Genomic DNA, 20,548 nt, shown 5'->3' with positions numbered 1-20,548 from the left:
CCCTAAAGAATTCCCACTGCACCCACAATTAAAACCTTCATTTGTTTCTCCTCCAGGGCTGACAGCAGGCACGTCCCCTCTGCTCCCAACAGGGCTCCTGCACCGGCTTCAGCAAGGAGGTTTGAGGGAAGGGAGGCTTTAGCAAGACTCTTTTCCCATGCTGCTATGTTGTTTTCAAGATCAAGCACAACCACTCTCTGTGAATTCAGGTTGTATCTGTGTGATGCACAGAGCATCGTATGGATACACAGCATTTTCGCTGCAAAACATACCCAGGTACTGAGCAAACACCAGTCACATGCGCACACGCAGGGCTCTCAGCACACACCACCTCCCCTTGGATGGCATCCATCCCAACAGGGTGACATCCTCAGTGAATGAATTCATTGCTGACTCACCCTCCTGGCAAGGGGTCCCAGGCGCTGCCTTCCCCTCCCTTGCAAGCCCAGTGCTGCACAGCTCCCAGCGCTGCACTCCTCCCACCCAAAGGGGTAATGCTGACCCCGGACCACCAGCACCAGGGCACAGCTCTGGTTTCCAGCACTTACGTCCCACCAGAGGCATCCAGCTGAGTGATCAAAAGCAAGTACAAGCAAGGCTGCCTGCAGGGAACCCGCTGTGACTCAGGCCATGTCAATTTTTGCCTGCTAGTTACTCTGGAAAACAACCCCCAGTCTGTCTCCCTCTGTCTCTCTAGTGAAAAGATTTCCTGAGCAGGGTATTATGTGGTGGCAGAAGATAGGATCTTCACAGTCATGATAAGAGCCCCCAAACAAGGGGTGGTTTCTCACATTCACCCAGAGACAGCTGAACTCCAGGCTGATGTCAAGGAAACCTCTCCCTCCACCCGTCCTGACCCCAGTGGTAATGGCTGCGGTGCTTTGTGACTCAGAGCACACAGACATCAGACAGAGCAGGTCCCATATCAAGCACCATCAGCTGCTCTCTTTCATGAAGGGTCTCTGAGGTCAGCAGGTACCCCAGGACCACCCTTCAAGGCTCTGGGCTGGGCAGCTGATCCCAACAGATCACACAGGCAGCTCCTGAGAGGAAGAGTATGTGCCATCCCTGTGATTTGGCCAGGGTTTGGAGGCACAGAGATGAAGAGCTCACCCTTCCGGGGGATGCTGCTGTTGTACAAGACACCCCCAGCTCATCTGAGATGTGTGGTCCCACCAGCCTGCAGGTGCTCACAGTCAGGTATTACATTTCCAACACAGCTTTACTCACAGCAGCTACTCTTGTGCTGGCACGCTTGAGTTCACGCCAGGAATGACACCGGGGTGTTCGGGTGGGTTCTTTTGTGTTGGGTTGTTGGCTAGGTTTGGGGTTGTTTTCAAATCCCAGCCGAAACAGTCGCACTGGTAAAACTTTCCAAGCCGCACCGGCTCGCACAGGAAACCTATGACAAGGCGGCTAATGGTGAGCCACGTGTTGTTTCCACCACCAGCGGAACGGCTTAACACATGGCCACAGAGCATGACAGGCAGCTGCGTCCTCTGCAAGACCTGGTGGTGTGGGTCTGACCGTCGGGCCATGTTAAGAGGTTTGGTGGGACCCCTCGGAGCAGGGTGTGCCACAGCTCAGCGTAGTTTGCCCCATCCTAGAAACAGCCTTAGGAACGTCTGAGGCAGGGAAGGAATCCATTACATTCCTGATTGCGTGGCTAGAACACCACCAGTCTAAAGCTCAAGCTGTGGTTACAGATGGGGAGCTTAGATGCTTCATAAAGCCCTGCCCTATGGTTTGGGAAGTGTAGTATCTTTATCTTTATAAACCTGCCCTGAAACCACCTACCTGTGCAGTGTCTGTAATGTGAGCTGGTCAGAACATCTTCAATAATATACCTCTTTCTTGGTCCTTTAGTTCTTTCAATCAAAACATGTTATTCTTCTCACAGCCTGGTGATTTGCAAAGTTGGCTTCCAGTGAAGTTGTATGGGGGAGGCTTGCAACGCTCCAGAATGGTCTCTATAGTCAGGCTGAGGAAGAGAGTTTGGAATAAGCTCCCTGATAAAAACATCCACCCTACAGTAGCTGTCCCAACACAATTTGGTGTCGTGAAAAAAACAACTCTGCAGTTTTTGTTCCTGTATGGCACAAAAACAAGCGCTGAAAACACAAAAGAGGTTGTGAAACAGAATTATCGACTCCAGCCTGATCTAACAGCACACACATTAGTTCACACTGGATTAGTTAACACAGAGGAAAAAACACAACACATTTATTGTCCTAATGGCACTCATCAAACTCAGTGTTTCTATTAACAGCCTTTACAAGGACGTTGACTACCTGCTCAGATCCCCAACACTTTTGATAGCGGATACAAGACTGCCCCAGCACACTGAAAGTAGTTTGTTCTCTTTGTGTCGTGACTGCAGAAGGGGAGGAGGAACAAGCCTTCTCCCCCCCCAAAAAGGGATGATTAGCCTTCATGGCAGGAAGGAAATGCATGTATCTGTGTATGGAGATAGCAAAACAAGTAGATATTTCCTTCAGCATTCCTCCCCCTCACGAACACACCCATTGCCTGGAGCTACAAAAGGCAAACTATGTGGGAGCCTTTGGTGAGGCATTGGCAACACATCTCCATCCTCATTAGGGCATCGAGGTGTGCAGGCTGGAAAAGAAGACCAGCATTAGAGCAGGATGACAGGACTGGCATCACTGGGATGAGCTTCCCCACTCCAAAGCTGCCCAACTGCCTCTGGCAAAAGGGATCCAGCTCAGCAGGAGCCTGGAAATCTCCTCCTGCTTGGCTTCACCTCAGCCTTCCTCACAGTTGCCTTTTGGGCAGAAAAGAAGTGGTTGTCCAAGAGGCAAGGCAATGGATGGAGCCCGGGGAAGGAACAAACCCAACTGCAATTTAACTGCAGCCCACAACAGCTCTTCAAACCCACCCTCTTTTCCTTAGTGGTTTCCTTGCACGCTAGGGCTGCAGCCACCAGAGGTCAATGTGACCACATCAACCTCAACTAGCTGTGGTGGACAGAGCCCCTTTGAACCTGGGACGGACGCATACCACAGAGTAGGTGGTTTTTTCCACCTCTCAGGACATAACTTTGGGGTAGATTTGTATGTAAACCAACATCGAAAGCATCGATCCCAATGCAACCTCAGCACTACCCTGGAAAAAAGGGCTTGAGAATGACAATGTCCTCAACTAGCATCCTGCAACCACTCTGAACTGAGACCCTGTTACTTGCCTGCGGTCATACAGGACCCCAAAGTGTTCCCATCACTCCAGGGATGTTTCATCCTGGTAGTTTCAGTGTCACTAGGGTGTTGTCACCAGTCCCAGACCTGCCTTGTTAGCAATAGGTGGAAAAGGGCTATCTGTCCTCCCCTGAGTGCCGGTTCTGCTCCCTGAGGTGCAAGGTCCATCACACTGAACGAGGTCTGCCACAGACCCGGGCTGGCTGAACAAAACACACAGCTGACCTGCAGCGAGAGGAAGGCAAATGGGTTAAATAAGCAGGGTCATCAATCTGGATCAGAAGACAGACAGGGAAGAAGGGGCCATGCAGAACAGAAATCACGTCTAGATAGCTTTGTAACAGCCAGCAGTTCCTCTGCACTCCTGTGCGTACCAGTTACCTTCTCTCCACCTCACCTATGTCTTCCCTTAGGCCTCCTCAGTCACAGAGAAGTCCTTTCCATCCTTTCCTCCCAGCCCTTTTATCATCTATGTGGACAGCCACCTCATCAGAGCGAATGAGTCACTCATATTCCCCCTCCATCAGATTCCACCCTCCTCTCCAGCCCTGTGGGATGTCAGGTTTCCCTGGATGAGAGCTGTGTCCTTCAAGAAGACCCCACTGGACTACAGGATCATCAGTGGATGTGCTATATCACAGAACGGGCCAGGGTTCATGTGCTGGGGGAGGAAGATGCCACTCTTTCAGACCTACCAGCAAATTTGCTCCATAAAGCAACAGGCTACATAATTAAGTCCCCTAAAACTCCCTTCTGCTGTAACAGTTGAACGTTTGAGAACATGGGTTGGCAATGTACATAGGAAGGCATGTTGGCTTTTCAGCCTGCAAGCAGTTAAAGCTCCAGCAGCGACGGTCAGAGAACAGATCCTGGTTCACCTGGCCTTGCAATTCATGGTTTGGGCAACAAACCCCAGCTTGGTGACTTTCTAGCCCCAGGAATACCTAACTGCCATAGTCAGGGCAATGCAACTGCAAGACAAGGAGGCTTTGCTGGGTCAGGACCTTTTCCTCTTGGCTTGGGAGCAAACCTATCCAGGACCCAGAGTGGGAAAAGAGCTGAGCTCATGCTGATATAAGCAAAGTCTATCTGGAGAGGGCAAACAGCACCTGCAACACTGCTCCAGAGCCATAGGGTGGCACCACCCCACCGTCCAACCTCTTGGGGAAGGAGGCTGCTGGGCAAAGCCCAGAAGCTTTATGTCCGGCGTGGCCTTATGCTGAAGCTCTTGCAAAGGGAAGGATGTGGGGTGCCAAGGGCTGTGCCCGTTCCTACCACACAGCCCTGCCAGGGCTCCTTGCTGCTGACTGCTGTGGCCCTTCCCAAGCCTTTCCACCGTGGAGATGCCAGACCCACACCAAAGTGCACTCACACCCCACTGCTGCTCTCTTTCACTGGGCACAGCTATTCTCACCCTACAGGAGAGCAGAGATTGCTGCTGCACTGAGCCAGGACCAGGCTTTCCCGGGGAACAGCAAAGGGGCAGCATCCCCCTTCTGCTCCCATTGCTTAACGGGGTGTGCTCCAGGGCATCTGTCAGAGGTGGGTCTGCACAGAGCACCTCTCAACCCACATTCAGCACGGGCCAAGGACTGCAAACCAAAGCTGAGACATGACAAACTCGATACAGATGTGACCTAACCGGAGCATGCCAGAGGTGAAGACGAGAGCACAACATCTTGGACTTCATTTCCTTCTCCACATACCACCGTGACCACACCAGATGCCCTGCAGGATTGTGACCTTAGATAACATGGGAGGTCCTGCAGCGCTTCTTTCTGCTGCACAGGATTTGTGCTGGAGCCATTATGACTGGGAGTAGTGTGACTGTAACCTTCTCATAATCACTCCTCCATGCCTGGGGTTCCCAGAGCTCCCCATTCCTGCATCCCAAAGCCAGTATATATACCCAGTTACCTCTTCGTCTTGGCCTGAGTGTCTCTTCACCCTTCAGACCATCCCACAGAGACCAGCATCACCCAAAGCCAGAGACAACCACGGGAGGAATCAAAGCCTGGGGTGCAGGAGCCGTGCCTCACTTCCCAGGATGCCATCTGCAGCCTCCCTGCTAGACCAGCTCTTCACAAGCCCCAGGAACATAACCCCAGCCCCTCTGGCTGCTGGATGCCCATTTCCCCTTGGAGGGAGTCATGCCCTGCCCCAGGGATGCGATCCCAGGGCTGAGAGGCATAGACAGATGCGAGCTGGAGCCTGCCCAAGAGCAGCGAGCTCTCCAAGTCCTTTCCCTTTCATGGGGGTCTGGTAGTCACATAAACAGGAAAAGCCTGGCCCTCTCCCGCTCCCTTCCACGGCTCTGCCTCCCTCCTCTCCTCGCTGCAGTGATGCAAGCCCCAGCGCTGGGCTGCTTGGCCCCTACGGGAGGAGCTGCCGCCTGGCCCCTGACCTCCAGGCTCCGCATTTCCTGTGGCAGCCGAGGAGGGAGACGAGGCCCCCTCTTCCAGACGCTGGGGCTGGGCGTAAAGGGGCCTCTGCGGGACAGCCCGGCACGGGGAGGAGAGGCTGCGGTGCTCCTCTGCCAGCAGCACGGGGTCACAGGAGGCAAAGATGCCAGTGGGAGCATCACTGGGACAGGGAGCCTTAAGGCTGAAATGAGAGGGCGAGGGCCACGCGCACACCCCAGCCCTGCTGCCTGCTCTCCAAACCCTTCTTTATCTCCTGGTGCTTATTTACTGTGGCCTTCCCTCCTAAAACCAAAGGCGGCCACAGCAGGAGGGACCAGAGCCCATTAGCTGTGGAGAAGGGTGCAGCTTCTCCTCCAGCTCACCCGGCACAGCGCTGTTAACCCAGCCTCAGGAATAGGTGCACATCCTAACATGAAAAAGCTGGGATTGCTTCCTCATGTTACCTCTTTCCCGTAGCGAGGACTAAGCTAAAGCAGGCATCCCCTGCCCCTCCGCACATCCGCCATGGGTCAGCACAAGGAGCAGAGCAGGGCTGAGATGTCTGGAGGGGAGCAAGGGGAAGAACTGAGCTTTGCTGAAGGCATTCAGCTTGAGAGGCAGATCCCCACCCCTGGGGTCCCAGCCCGTGCCTGGGCTCTATGCCAGCCCTGGCTTGTAAAAGGCCAGGATGCTGGCCAGATGTGAAGCCCAAGACGCTGGCCAGATGTGATGCCCGCTCTTCGGAGGTGCCGGCTGCCTGGGGAGAAGGGGGAGGGAGGATGGCATCCCGGATGAGAACCTCTGGCATGCCTCTGCTCCGATCTCCACTCTGCCCTGGAATGCGCCTGCCAGCAGCATGTGGGAAAGTGGAGTCAGCAGAGACCTTGGATGTGTCAGCTCCCCGGCTGAGTAAACAAGAGGAGCCCTGGCAAGCGTTCAGCCCCAAGCATCCAAGACCTTGAAAAGAGGGGGCTGGAGACAGGGAGGTTCTTCTGTCCCCTCCTTGTTCAATCCCTGCAAAACACCTCCCCTACCTCAGGTGCTAACATCACCTCCGCTCACCCCTACCGCTTCTGGATAGGTGTGAGGGGAGACTCTCCCCGAGGTGTTCCCAGCACCCGCCTGTCGGATCTAACATCTGGGAGAGACACTGCCTCAAAAGGAGAGTCTGGAGAAGAGGTGGGATAAAGGGATTTGTCACACGCACACCCATGCATGCCGCTTGGCCATCTCCCAGACAGCAGGGTGCACCAGCATGGAGTGCCGACACTACTGGCACTGCCGTGGTGAGCACAGTGATGGCTGGGGCACAGAGGCATGCTACAGCTCCTAGATAAATACCTGCCAGCCCCAGCTAGGGACATTCCCACCAGGAAGTGCCATCTCCAGCAGGCTCCATCGGCTCAAGGAGAGCTGCCAAACAACAGGCTTCCCCAGTGCCACTTGGAGACACGCTCCCACCGCTCTTTGGGTTGCTGGCGTTGCCTCCCTCATCTCCTCCATAAAGCATGCCCATGCCCAGCAGCTCCTCATCACTGGGATGCGGGTTAGAAGGACGGGCTGGGGAAGGTCCCCCTGCATCCCACCAGTGCACCCCATCATCTCCCGGGCGGCGAGCTCCCATGGCGGTGGGGCAGGGCGGCCATGCTTGCCTCCTGGCCACTGTCCCACGTCCCCTATCGCTGCTCGGCAGGCGCGGGCTCCCAGAGAATGAGCCATTGTTCCCCAGCCCTGCGGCCTCTTCCTGTCCCCGTAGGGCTGTGAGACAAACAAAAGCGGAGCCAGACGCAGTTGGGGAGGAGGCTGGGCCTGCTCCCCTCCTCCAGATCCCGCAGCAACCCCGCAGGCAGCAGGCAGACGGATGCCCGCCTTGGGGGAATGGGCAGGGACACCCCTATTTTTAGCTGCCTCTGCATCCCCACCCCCTTCCTTCCGTGCGCCCAAAATACACGGGCTGGATGGACAGGCAAAATCATTATGATATAAAAAGAGTCACCCAGGCCTTGTGTCCAACCGCTCCCCTGGCTTTCACCTCTTCCCTTTGGCCAGGACAGGTTCCTCGCGCATGGACTCTCTCTCCTGCCACGGATGACCTCTCTTCATCCCCATCCCTTGTTCCTTATATACCCACACCCTCTCTCCACTCATTGCATCGTTCCTCATCCCCGCATCCCACTCCCTGTCTGCTCCATGGGTGCACCCCCCTTCCCTCGATAGTCCCCTCTCCCATGTCGTGCCAACCATGGGGACCTTCTCTTGAACCCCCCCAGCTCCTCCCTTCCCCACCTCCTCAGGCAGTGAATCTCCAAAAGGCTCTTTCCTCCCAGAGCCCCCCAGTTTCCTGCTCCTCCTCACCCCTATCCCCTATGCATCCCTCACCACCTCCCCCTTTCCTCACCCTAACAGCATCCACCCCAGCTCCCTCCAGCATGTATGGGCTTTAAACTCCCAGCTTATCCTGCCAAAGGAACATATTTGGGGGGAGGTCAAATAGACCCCCAAATGTCCCCTGGCACACAGAGTGGCTTCTCCAATAGCAAATGGATATACCTGAGGCCCTGCAGTCCCCCCTGCAACTCCTTAACATCTAGGAAAAGGAACTGGAGAATCAAGTGGCATTTGGGGGGGAGTTGTTCTGGGGAGATGCAATATACATACATGAATATATGCATGTATACGTATATATTTACATCTCCTTTCCCAGTGCCTGGAATCACAGAGGTGTTTCCAGGCCACAGGCAGCTGGTCCTGGATTGCTTCTGGTTTATGCAACGTCCTCCCTCCCCTCTCAGCCATGTCCCAAACCCCCCTTCCCTTTTGTCTGTGCCCGGGGGAAAGTTGGAGGGAGAGAGCACAGAGCAGGGTCTGTCCCAGGATCTGCCCCTCCATCCTTGCTCCCCCTAGAGCCCCCCACATCCCCAGACAGCAAACAGGAGGAAGCTGGGAGGATGAAAACATTCAGGGCAGGAGAAGATGGGCAGAGGGCAGGAGGCAGCCCGCCAGCAAGCCTGGGAACTCGTCGGTACCTCCTCCTGGGCTTTGGCAAGCATGGAGGCTTTGAGTTCCCAGCCCAGCTCCCAGGGGAACACCCCCCCTCTCCCCACAAGCGGAGAGGGTCAATCCCATTCCTTCAGCCTCCCGCTGCTCCAGGGGAAGGGAGCTGGAGGAACAGGGGGGAATTGGAAATCGGCTTTCACAGAGGCTGATCCATCCCCTTGTAACATGAGTGCATCTAACCTAACGCTGTCGGCTGCCTGGTGGTGCTCACCACAACCCACCCTGGTGCAGCACAAGGATACTGGGAACTGCACGAGTCTGATCCCGCTCCCTGATTATCACAAAGGCTACGAGCACAGTGTGGGGAATGCACATCCCCGGGGGTGCTGCCAGGGTGGAAATCATGACAGTGAACACACTATGGGGCAGGAGGGATCCAGTGCCCACAAAGTCACTATGGCATCGGGCCAGGGATGCTCTCAGCAGGACACTGATGGGTGTCTCACACCTATGGCTTGCCCACCCTAAAACCGGCTCTGCCTCCAGCTCATCCCTAGGGCAGTGAGACACAGGCTGGAGGCAGCACCAAGGGCCATGGGCTGGGAGGAGGGACCTGGCAGCACCAGATTGATGGGGAGCTGGATGAGGCCACACCAGGATGCGTAGTGAGGCAGGGAGCCCTATGGATCCCCCTCCCTATCATGGCAGGGGTCTGTCCCCCACCCCACGGCCGGCAGTAATTCCCATACCCATGTGGTATGTGCCCTCACAGCCACTGTGAGGAGAATGGAAACATCTGGAAGTCACCCGCAAACAAGAGGCGCTCCCAGTTAATGAGGAAATATGAGCCGGAGACCCTGGGCAGCAACAGGATATCTGGCTTCTTGTGCGCTGAGTGAGGCACCCCCTTCCCACTGAGCCCCCCGCCAGGGGTTTCCTGCATAAGTCTCCTTTGGGCATAGGGTCTGTGAGCAGCAGGGGTGCAGAGTGAGGTGGGAGGAAGGACTGAGTGCCTGGAAGTGTGGGGCAGAGACCTCAGACCCACCCAGCATCCCTCCAACCCCTCTCTCCATCCCCATTGTACTCAGCCACCTATAAGACCTCAGCCCCATGCTGGAGGGATGAGCCCCACGCCAGAGGGATGAGAAGAGGGGATGCAATTTGTGCAGCCCAGTCTTTGATGTTGTGGGAATCAAAGCAAATCCTACAGCCGGGAAAGCTGCGGGGCCACTTGTCTGATCCCATGATAAGCCCAATGACCTGTCTGTCTGTGATGGTGAGACTGGTACTGCTGCCTGGGGCAAAGGGCTGCAGATGGGATGAAAGGTTGGAGCGACTGAAGGTAAATGAGGTAGCCTGGCTGGGAGGGGTCCAGGCATCACCTCCTGCCCAGGGCAGCAATGGGTGGTACAGTGGCTCTACAGCACCATCCAGCCCCACAGCCACCTCTTATTCATCAGTTGAGGTGCATAAACAGGCTGGGAGGGGGGACACATACAGGGTTGCATGGATTCACTTTCCAGGCAGCTGTATATGAAGGAAGAGGGTACTGGGAGGGTGCAAGGAGTGGTGCCACCTCTGCTTGTACCCAGGCAGGCAGAGGCCAGGATGGGTACCAGCTATTGGAGCTCGCACATACATACCCTGGAGGTCCCCAGACCACTTCAGCGCCAGCTCCAGCAGGACAGAAGTCACAGCCCAGCTGGTGTGGCCGCAGGACCACAGAGCCTGGGGAGGCATGCTGAACAGGGGGGATTTCCAGCAGAGTCCATCCTGTCCTGGAGGGCAGAGATGCTTGCAGCAGGGGTGAGGAGGAGGAGGAGGCAGCGCTGGGCCGGCTCCGCAAGGAGCGGAACGCGGCCCCTGTCCCATCTGGAAGAGATTTGTTCTGCATTCCCCGGCGGAGGCGGCTGCCGTCACCCAGGCTCCGCTCCCTGCCGCAGCCCCGCTGCAGGGCACAGCAATGGGGGTGAGGGGACTGAGGGGGAGCCCCTTGGGCTGGGAGGGGAGAAGATGCCCTGGCAGGCGGTGCAGAGGGAGGAAACCCAAATAAAGGGTATTTTCTTAACTCTCCCAACACCCCCATTGGCCTCCTCTGAGCAGGACATGGGGGAAGAGATGCTTACCATAGCTCTGGCAAGCAGGGAGGATGCAGGTTATGATTTCTGGTCCTTTTCCTGCTGTGGTACAGCTTACCCCATTCAGACCTGCGCTCCCATCTCCCTCCAAGACACAGACCGACTTAGAAGGATCACCAAAATGCACAGTCCCTCTGCTCCTCATCTATAATGGAGAAGACCTCCACAGAAGGTCTGGACAACTGTCCCATTTCAGAGAGGAGAAGCCTGAGGCCCAGAATGGTGCCAAAACCCCAGTGCTGCTTAGCAAACCTTTGAGGAACAAGGTTCTCCTGCCTGGGCATCCCAGCACAAGCTGCCTAAGCCTAGCGAGAAGCCAGGCTCCATTTTGACATCTCTGCAGACATCTTGTCATCCCTTCAGCCAGGCCCTGCTTAACCCCAACAAGTCTTGTCTCGCCTTTGCCAGCACAGACACCTCCCTTCTCCTCCGCAGGGCCCTGAACGGATGCTTGTGCCTGGCCAAGCGCTCCCTAGCAGAGTCACCGAGGCCATGAGGGTCATCAATGGCACTGGTGATGCCATGCCCACCGGCAGGTTGCCACTCATTAGCAATGATAGGGTCTTCTGCCCTGTAACCACCAAGAAGCAAAACAACAAAGCACGGTGCTAGAGGGATGTAGTGTCCCATGTGCGGGCAGAACCTCCCCCAGTGCCATCAAGGAGCACCTCCTTGAACTCACTCACTGCCACCCCCTTACCCCCGTCTGACACGCTGCCCGTGGAATGGCGCCTGTCCTGCGCCCGTTAGGAATGCCCAAATGGCCCACGCAGCATTCAGGGAGCCTGTTGTCCAGTGCTACCCACAGGTCCTGGTATGACCCCCCACCCCCATAGAATCACTGAATGGTCTGGGCTGGAAAGGACCTTAAGATCATGCAGTTCCAACCCCAATGCCATGGGCAGGGACACCTCACACTGAACCATGTCACCCAAGGCTCTGTCCAACCTGGCCTTGAACACTGCCAGGGATGGAGCATTTACCACTTCTTTGGGCAGCCTGTTCCAGTGCCTCACCACCCTTACAGTAAAGAACTTCTTCCTTGTACCTAACCTGAACTTCCCCTGTTTAAGTTTGAACCCATACCCCATTCTGGCTGCCAGCACACCACCACAGGCACTAGGACTTCCCATCCAACATGGGATGGGATGACCCTATGCAGTACCCACACACAGGGGGGCAAACTCCTTTCCTTTGCTCCCTGGCCAGGCTCCCCTACCCAGGTTATAGCCAGCAATCTGGGCTCTCCCCTTCCCCCAGACCCATTGAAGCGGGTGCAGCAGGAGGCCGGGATGCCGGAGGACGGGAAATGGCCGTGGGGAAGTGGGGAGGAGCAGGGGGGGCAGAGGAGTTCCTGAAGTTTTCTGTCCTGGATAGTTGGAATAAATCTCATTTTCTCTGGTCTCCTGCCGAGGCGAGGATTGGCTCAGCGGTGCTGCAGCCCGCCCTCCTCCTTCCCACGTCCCCTCCCCGACAGCTTCGCTCCCTCTCTCCGGTGGCATTGGGGCGTCAGCCTGGGAGAGCCAAGCCTTGGGGGGACAGCTGTGGGAAAAGGGAGGGGGGCATGCCTCCCCTTTGTGCCCCCCTCTGCTCCGCTCCGGGGTGCAGCAGCAGTAACCCTCGGAGCAAGTGAGGGGCCGGCGGGAAGTGCCTCCCAACTTTCCGTCCAGAGGACAGAGAGGAAAAATAATACCCCTGGTCTGGAAGAGGTAAATCCTGGAAGTTTTGATTCCTCCGTTTGTAGAGCTGGAGGGTGGAAGGGGGGTGTCGGGGGCAAAAGGAAAAGGGTGGAGAGGGTGGTGGGAGAAGGGCAAAGCGGGAGGGGTGGCAAAGCAATGGGGATGGGAAGGATGGCGAAAGAGAAAGGGAGAAGGCAGGAATGCAACAGGAAACCGGGAGGAAGGAAAGTGGGAGTGAGGAGAGGGGAGACAGGAGGTGGAGGGGACAAGGAGAGAAAGGGGGTGAAGTGGGGTCCCATCATGGGGAACATTCTGCTTCCCACCCCTTGCTCCGGATACCCCTCAGAGCCCTTGTTAGCGCCTCAATTTTGGGGGCTTGGGGGAAGAAAGGGAGCACTTTGGGACAAGGGGCAGGGAGAGCATGGCTGGAAACTGCCCGCCTCTGGAGCACCGGCTCCGTGTCCCAGCGTGTCTGCTTGGAAAAGCACTCCTGTTATACGGAGAGATATAACTATATGTATATATATAGCAGCCGGCAGCACAGGAGTCGGACTCAGGCTTCACTGCCTACTGCCCGGCGCTGCTCCAGGGGAGCTGGACGAGGCCCAGCCTGGCTAACTGAGCTGTTCTTCCCCTTCCCCAAAAGCCTGTCCCTCCCTGCTGGCTTTCCCCATCCCAGAGCAGTGACCCAACGGGGGAGCTCCTGCCTCCCTCCCTGCAGGGAAAGGGTGGTTTGTCAGCACTTGGGAAGGCTGGGAAAGCCTTCCTGGCCGCCTACAGCCATTTCCACTCCCTCTTCCCCCTATTGAGACCACCCCAAACTTCTCCTCGCCCTCTTTTGGAGTATTTCCCCTTTGGGGGGGGGGGGGGGGGGGTAGTAAGGAAAGGAGGAGGAGGAGGGAAGAGGCTGCTTTCAGCAGCTCCAGCCAACTAGACATCTGGATTATTCCCCCCCCCTCCTTCCTGGTTTCCGCTCTTCCCAGCAAGCAGAACAGCTCTGGCCATTCCTGGCTAGTGGAAAACCAGTGGTAACCAGCTGAACTCAGGGGGAAACCGGGGGAGGCCAGGCTGGGAGGAGGAGGAGGAGATGCCGGCGGTTGGTCTTTGAGGGCAGGGGGCTTCCTGAAGGAGGTGAGCAGGGATCCAGGGAGAGGATGCCGGGGAAAGGGAGGTCAGGATGAGCTGGAAGCAGTGTCCGGACAGACGGGTGGCCAGGCAGCAGGGTCCCTTGCACAGTGGAGGTAAGGAGAGTGCATGGGTTGCCCTTTGCCCATAGAATCACGAGTCAGCTTGGGCACAGGGGAGGGCTCACAGGGGCACAGAAGGCAGGGAGATGCACAGTGGACAGAGGGAAGGAGGAGAAAGGGGGAGACCGGAGGGAGGAAAAGCCTGCCAGAAACCCGCCATCCAGGTAGGGTTGGGCACCAGCTCCCTCCCTCCTCTCCCACCACCTGCTGCTGCCAACAGGCAGGGAGAGCCAGGGGTGCTGGCTTGCATCCCTGTGGTGGCCAAGGGACAAGGAAGGAGAAACTCTCCTCCTCCCAGCTCCTCACTCAGCAGTTCTCCAGGCAGGGAGCAAGGGGATGCTGTCCTTCTGCATCCTGCTATCCCTCACATCCCCACCATGCCAGCCCCAGTTCCATGCAGGGCAGGTCTGCTATGCAGGGGACCCAAGGTGGGCTGGGGGAGTACATCCCATAGAGTAACCCTGCACCCACTTTGGGTTTCTCAAGGGTTTCAATGTCCAGAGGGAAAGGGAAACTCAAGGGCTATAACTTGCTTAATACCTTCCACTAGGACCATGAGTGTTCCTGGGGGATCCAAAATGACAGGTCAAAACCAGGGTTGTGTGTCGGGGTCTCCCTAGGGTGCTGAGATGCCCGTTGTGCTGCAGGGACCACCCCAGTGGTTTCCTTGCACTCCTGACCCAGTGGCTATGGGTGGGCTCCTGCCAGAGGGAGGAAATTGCTCCTGGGTCATGCTCCCACCCCAAGCCTGCCGTGTGCCTGCCCTGTCCCAGCCACGATGCAGCACTTCATGACCTCCGTGAGCAGGAGCTGCGTGAGCCAAGGAGCTGGGGCCAACCTGCCACTGTCCCCACTGCCACCCCGGGAGGCAGCCAATGGTGCTGGAGCTGCCAGGGGAGGTTTGTTTTCCCTTCCCCAAGCATTAACCCCTGGCAGATAAGAGGGGCCCCGGGTGAGCAAACAGGGCCAGGGCAAGGCGAAAACATGTGCAGCCAGCCAGGAAAGCAGCTTCATGCCCAGGGCTCCCCCTTGCCAGAGGCTCTGCCACCCTGGCATCGCCTGAGTGCTCCGAGGTGACACAGGGACAGGGAGGGGAGGCAGGCGAAGCAACGCAGGGATGGGGGTACCCACACAGGGATGGAGTGATGCAAGGCTCCTGCACTGCCTCTTGCCATCTGCCCTCCACAGCTGGTCCTGCTGAAAGGACGCAGCTCCGTCCTGTTCTCCAGGCCCCTAAGTGGGGATTGAGCCTAGGGAGGGCCGTTTCCCAAGGAGGGCATATGGACCACTGATGCTCTGACGTGTCCCAGGTCCCGAATCCTCTCCTTTCGCCTTCTTTTCCTGTTCCTCTTGCTACACACAGCAATCTGGTGATCTAAGTACCCTCCATGCTGACTGTGGACATCATCTCTCTGCCATCATATGCCTGGCTGCTACTTCCCAGTACCTCTTGGTCCAACCTGAGTGCAGGGACCTATCCCACCTTCCCAACCTCAGTCAGTCACCTCCCTTGCCCTGCCTCGATTTCCCCTGCCTGCAAGAGCAGCTGCCCTCCCTCCTCCCTGCTGCTCCAAGGTGCTCCAGCACCCCAGGGCCTAGCCGGAGTTCAACAAACAAACCAATGCACAAACAGTGCATTTCCCTCCCCACCACCCCTCCTCCCCCAGAAGCACGCACACGGTCCCCAGGCCTCACCCTTTGCCCAAGGGCTCATCTGAATAGCAAAAAGAAGGGAGAGGTTTCTTACCCCGGGATCCTGTGCCCTGGGTGGAGGTGCTGCCTGGGAGGGAAACCCTCAGCCTGTGTCGCGGCATGGCTCTGGCAAAGCTGCTTTGCAGGGTGGGGAAACTGAGGCACAGCAAGAGAGGTCAGGGAAACCAGTCCTGATGTGCAGCTGAGGCGGTTGGGAAGATCCCCTCCGAGCTCTTCACCATTCATTCCTCTTGTCTTGTCTAGGTGGCCACCGGCACTGAGGCGCTTGCCCCCCTGCTGCCCCATCTGTGACCTGCTCCCCTTACCCGACAGCAGCAGCGCAGTGGATTAACCCCTAAGCCTGCAGCCAGACACAGCCTCCAGCAGCCTCCGCAGCACCTGGGGTGACCCCAGACACCCCCGGGGGACTCCTCTGCCTGCCACCCGCTGCGGGTGGGTGGCTTCATGAGCACGACATAGAGCAGGGCAGCAGGGCACAGGCGCCCTTCCCACCTGCGGAAAGCCAAGGTAACGTGATCCATCCCACCCGGCACACCGGAGCAGGAGCAATGGGGAGGCCGGGGATGTGACAGGCCACCCCCCAGTGCTGGAAGCCCCTCAAGGGCCGGTTGCGGAGGTGTGTTTCGAAGGCAAGGGCAAGGCGAGGGGTTCACCATGAGCTTGGGGAAGCTGCCGGTGCTCAGCTGGGTGTCAGGCTCCCACGGGAAGCGGCGGCTGAAGTCGGAGCTGACGCCGGACATGATCAGCCCACCGCTGGGGGACTTCCGGCACACCATGCACGTGGGGCGCGGCGGGGACGTCTTCGGGGACACCTCCTTCCTCAGCAACCACGGCGGAGCCGACACCGCCAAAGCCAACAACTTCTTCACGCGGACGCTGCGGCACGTCCGGCGGGCGCCGCCGAGGAGCCGCGGCAGCGGGAGCCAGGCATCGCCGGCACCCCCGGCCATCTCGCCCATCATCAAGAACGCCATCTCACTGCCACAGCTCAACGAGGGCATGTACGATGGCGGCGGCGGCAGCAGCCGGGGCTTGACCAGCAAGTTCTCCTTCAAAAGTGCCTCCAACAGCTTCTCCAAGACGCACCAGAGCTACGGTGAGTGAAGCGCGGGGCAGAGGCTGGTGCCCAGGCACGGTGTGACCTCCGCAGCCTTTCTCCATCGCTCCATGCCTCGGTTTCCCCACTGAGGGACTTCAGTCTCTCAGCGTAGAGAGGACATTTAGGAGTCCCCAGTCCTGGTAAATCCATGCAAGGAGATAACCCATCCTTGCTTTCAATTGCAGTCCTTGCTCCTGCCCTTGGTGGGTCTCCCTAAGAGTAGGATATGGATGGTTTCTCCTCCTCTCACATGGCTGGCAGCCCATGTAGAGTCGCTGTAAGGGGGTGCCCTCCATCTCCCCCAAGCCCTACACCTTCTCTATGAGCAGCCTCCCCAAGAGGATGCTGGGGCAGTGGGGCAATGCCCATACCATGGTTGTGAGGTCAAGGGGACCTACGGCACAGCCTTCCCTACCTCCACACACAGATGCTCTATCCCTGTCCCTAGCTGTGCAACCTGCCTCACCTCCATGTCCTCCTGAAGGCACTCCATCCCCTCCTTCCCCATTGTGCCACATCCTGCCATGCCGGTTGGGGTCCAGGATGGACCTTTGGGAAGGACGGGAAGGGACAGTGGGGTAGCTCTTCTCTGGCCTCACAGCACTGGGCTACGGCTCAGCTTTTCCCCAGGGTGGGAGGTTTGGAGCAGAGGATCTGGGGGTCCTGCAGCAGTGGGGGGAGACGGCTGGGCTCAGAGGGAAAGGCAAGCTGAGGCAATGCTGCCATCTTCTGGTCCTGTCTGCCTGGCTCAGCCCCCACCAGCATCCTCCCAAGCCCAGAGCCCACCTGGAGACCCTCTGCTGTAACACGGGCCTTTGGAGATGTCCTTTAAAGGCCAGCGCCAACGATGGGAGCGTGCCATTTCGGTGTCAGTATCCCTTGTCCCCCGCAGATGTCAGGCAAGCTTTCTCCCACCTCACCAGCCATCCTTTCTGCATTGCAGGGCTGGAGTCCGGGTTTTGCACCATCCCTCGCGTCCCTCGCTTGGAAAAGGCCCAAGAGAGCTCCTTCCCTGGGGAAACAGAGCTGACACGCTCAGACTCCCTGCTCTCCTTCCGCCTGGACCTGGGGCCCTCGCTTATGAGCGAGCTCCTCCAGGTCATGAGCTTCTCCGAAACCAATGGGAGCCAACTGGGGGAGAATGGCACAGGTCTCCTGTGCAGTGAGGGGACCAGGGATGGTGTCCCTCTGGCACTGGGAGAGGACAAGGCAATGTCCAGCTTCTGGGACCGCTCTGGGCAGAGCAGCCTGTCGCGGGCCAGCTCACTGCCAGGACTGTCAGTCCGTGCCAATGGAGAGGCACACGCCATCGAGGGCACCGGAGAGGACCCTGCCTGGGCCTCGGGGCTGGGGACATCACCCAGAGGGACCCCGTGGCAGGGCCACTGGAACGACTGCACCATCGAGGCGGGAGAGTTTGACCGGGCAACACAGGTCCTGGCACGTCACTATGGTGGGACCAGCACCCCGCGGAGCTCGGAGAAGGGTGAGGGTCCCCGGCAGCCCCGGACGCAGACCCTATGGGAGAGCCCCAGCAGCAGCTTGTGGCGGTCACAAGTGACAGGGCAGAGCCGATCCCCCGAGACCACCTGGAACCAAGGAGAGGAGGAGGAGGAGGAGGAGGAGGAAGAGGCCACGTTCTCCAGCCTGCAGGAGGGGTATGCTGGTGCCCGGGGGAGGCGCAGCAACTCCTTCGAGTACGCTGATGAGGAGGAGGACGATGAAGTCAAGGTGTGAACTGCCATCACAGCCCACATCAGAAGCACTGGTGCTGGGGTCTTTGCCCTCCTCCCTGTCCCCCACCTGCAGGCACCAGCATCACCAGCAGACCCAGCGGGCAACCTCCTTGGGGACACTGGGGAGGCTGGAGGGGGGCAGGAGGAGAGCCCATCTCTGGAGAGGCTCCCTGAAGCTGGGCCTGGCTGCTGCAGGGGGCTGATGGGAGCTGTACATCGCAGCACCAGGCACTGTGACCCTTAGACTGCCGTTAGACACCGAAGGGACATTCCAATGTGCCAAAGAAACCCCAAGCCCCTTCTTATCCCATCCAGTTCCCCCTAGCATCCTCTCTCACATCCCTCAGCCTGCCCCTGCCAGCATGTCTGGGGATGTGCTCCATTCTCCCACCAAAGACTCCAACTGCCCTCTCCCTCTGCACTGGCACCAGTGCCCTTGCAGAGATAGTCCCACCAATAGCTCTGGCACATAGGGGATGGGGGTCTCCCCAGCTCCAGCTGGTGCAAGACCTTCTATATAGCACATCTGTCTACCAGGGGAGGTCAGCTGGGGGCTCAAGGCTAACCCTTGAGCTGAGCTTTCTCTTTTTCCCTCCCCTCCCACCAGTAAAGCTGTGAGCTCAGTGTTCAGGAGGTGAGAGCACTCACAGAGATAACCAGAAGAGTCTTCCCACTTGCCTCCTGCTGCTGAGCATCACTTAGGACAGCTCCTTTTCTGACCTCCACCTCCCTGCAGCAGGGAGGGGAGAAACTTCTTGTCTGGCTGGAGGCAGAGGCCAGGATGTCAGGTCACCACATTCTGCAGTTGAGGCCCTAAAAACCCATTCCATTCCCCCCACCTCAGAACAAGGAGACTCCCACTCTGCAGCCGCTCGGTCTGTGCCATCCTCACCTCCTCTTCCCCATTCCCTACACATACATCCCTCTTTCCAGGGTGCCCCTTCCCAGGGGTATGCATGGAGGACGGCTAATGGCTAATGCCACTTGCCAAGCAACGGGGCTGCCCTGGAATGAGCTGCCCCCCCCCCACGCTGCCCCAGTGCAAACTGGCCCGCACAGAAGCGCCTTTGTGCCGTGGCACGGAGCCGAGATTCTCAGGGGCTGAGGTCACTGGAGGGACCCTCACAGGACACCCCTTGTTCTCGGGGACAGGAAGGGGGAGATGCTGGGCCATGGCGCAAGGCTCCCCCACTGCTCCTGGCAGGGAGCTCTGCAGGGCAGAACACAGAGCTCTGGTGTGCACGTGTGTTCTATGTGAAAGTGCCATTTGCAGTGTGGCAACCAAGGCTACGGACAAGCCAGGGCAGGCAGCAGCTTCAAGGAGTCCCCAGCTTTGGCCATGGCACTCAGCAGCATCAGCTGTATCACTGATGATGAGAGCCCTGCACCCTGTGGCTCTCAGGATGAATTCCCCCCACCCTCTGCTTCCCAGACCGTAACACAAGCTCCAGACCAAAGACCCGTATCTGTGGAATATCCTTTCTGCCTCCACTCTGTAACCCATGCACTTATTATTGTCCTTATTAAAACACTTTTGATACTAACTTCTCTGGTGACTCCCATCAGCTGCAGTGATCTTTTATCTTCCTTGCTAAGTCTGATGGCGTCCTGGCCACAAAATCCCATCCTCTCCGCTCTCAACAGGATTTGCCAGCACCTGTGGGATCCCTGGGTTACTAGCCTGGTACTTTGCCACCCACCGTGGCTAACACACAAAGCAACTTCCTATCCACCCAGCCCCACATGGCATACAGGAGGCTGCAAAGCTTCCTCTCCATCCCAGCAACGGTTCATTTGGAGCCTGAAGCAGATCGGTACCCTTCCCAAAGCTGGCTTGGCTACAGCACTTCCAGCCTGTCAAACATCCTGATGCACTCAGGCAGCAGCAAGCCCCACGGGCTGGGCAGCAAGAAGTAGAGAAGGAGGGCAGGGGCACTGTCCATTGTCTTGAACCAGGCTATCTGTAAGATGCTTTTCTACTCTGCTGCCCTCCTGTCCTGCCTAAAGTGTCCCAGTGTTTCCTGTCACACACTGGTCTCATTTAAGGCTGGTGAGACACTTCACTAATTGGAGCAGCAGTGTCTGGTAATCAACACCAATTGCCTATAGTCCAGTGCAAGGGACACAGACTGGGAGATGCTGAGCTGCGTAACCCAGCCCAAACCCAGTCCTCGCTCCCCACTGCCTTCCCCTGCCTCACTTTCTCTGGATAGAGTTCCATGGGGAAATATCAGAGTAATGGGTAACTTGGCTGGAATGTGCCAGCAGATAAGTGAGGTGAGATAAGGGGGAAATTGGAGGAGACACTTCCTTATCAATAGC

General features: G+C 57.6%; 1 protein-coding gene and 1 long non-coding RNA gene across 2 annotated transcripts in view; both read left to right on the top strand.

Annotated features, from left to right (window-relative positions):
- Positions 1–20,548, top strand: part of LOC133218371 (uncharacterized) — a 145,125-nt gene that overhangs the window by 82,772 nt on the left and 41,805 nt on the right. The gene's annotated exons all lie outside the window — the stretch shown is intronic.
- Positions 15,670–19,770, top strand: CDC42EP1 (CDC42 effector protein 1). The gene is made up of 2 exons (XM_061363803.1): positions 15,670–16,487; positions 17,434–19,770. Exons 1-2 carry the CDS (start codon positions 16,046–16,048, stop codon positions 18,225–18,227), a joined length of 1,236 nt encoding a protein of 411 aa, XP_061219787.1. The 5' UTR covers positions 15,670–16,045; the 3' UTR covers positions 18,228–19,770.

The sequence above is a fragment of the Neopsephotus bourkii genome, unplaced genomic scaffold (genome assembly GCF_033783945.1).
Source record: "Neopsephotus bourkii isolate Nb327-2 ecotype Australia unplaced genomic scaffold, CSIRO-AGI_Nbou_v1 NB_107, whole genome shotgun sequence".
In the NCBI taxonomy this organism is placed as follows: Eukaryota; Metazoa; Chordata; class Aves; order Psittaciformes; family Psittacidae; genus Neopsephotus; species Neopsephotus bourkii.
This window is presented reverse-complemented; position numbering and strand designations above follow the sequence as displayed.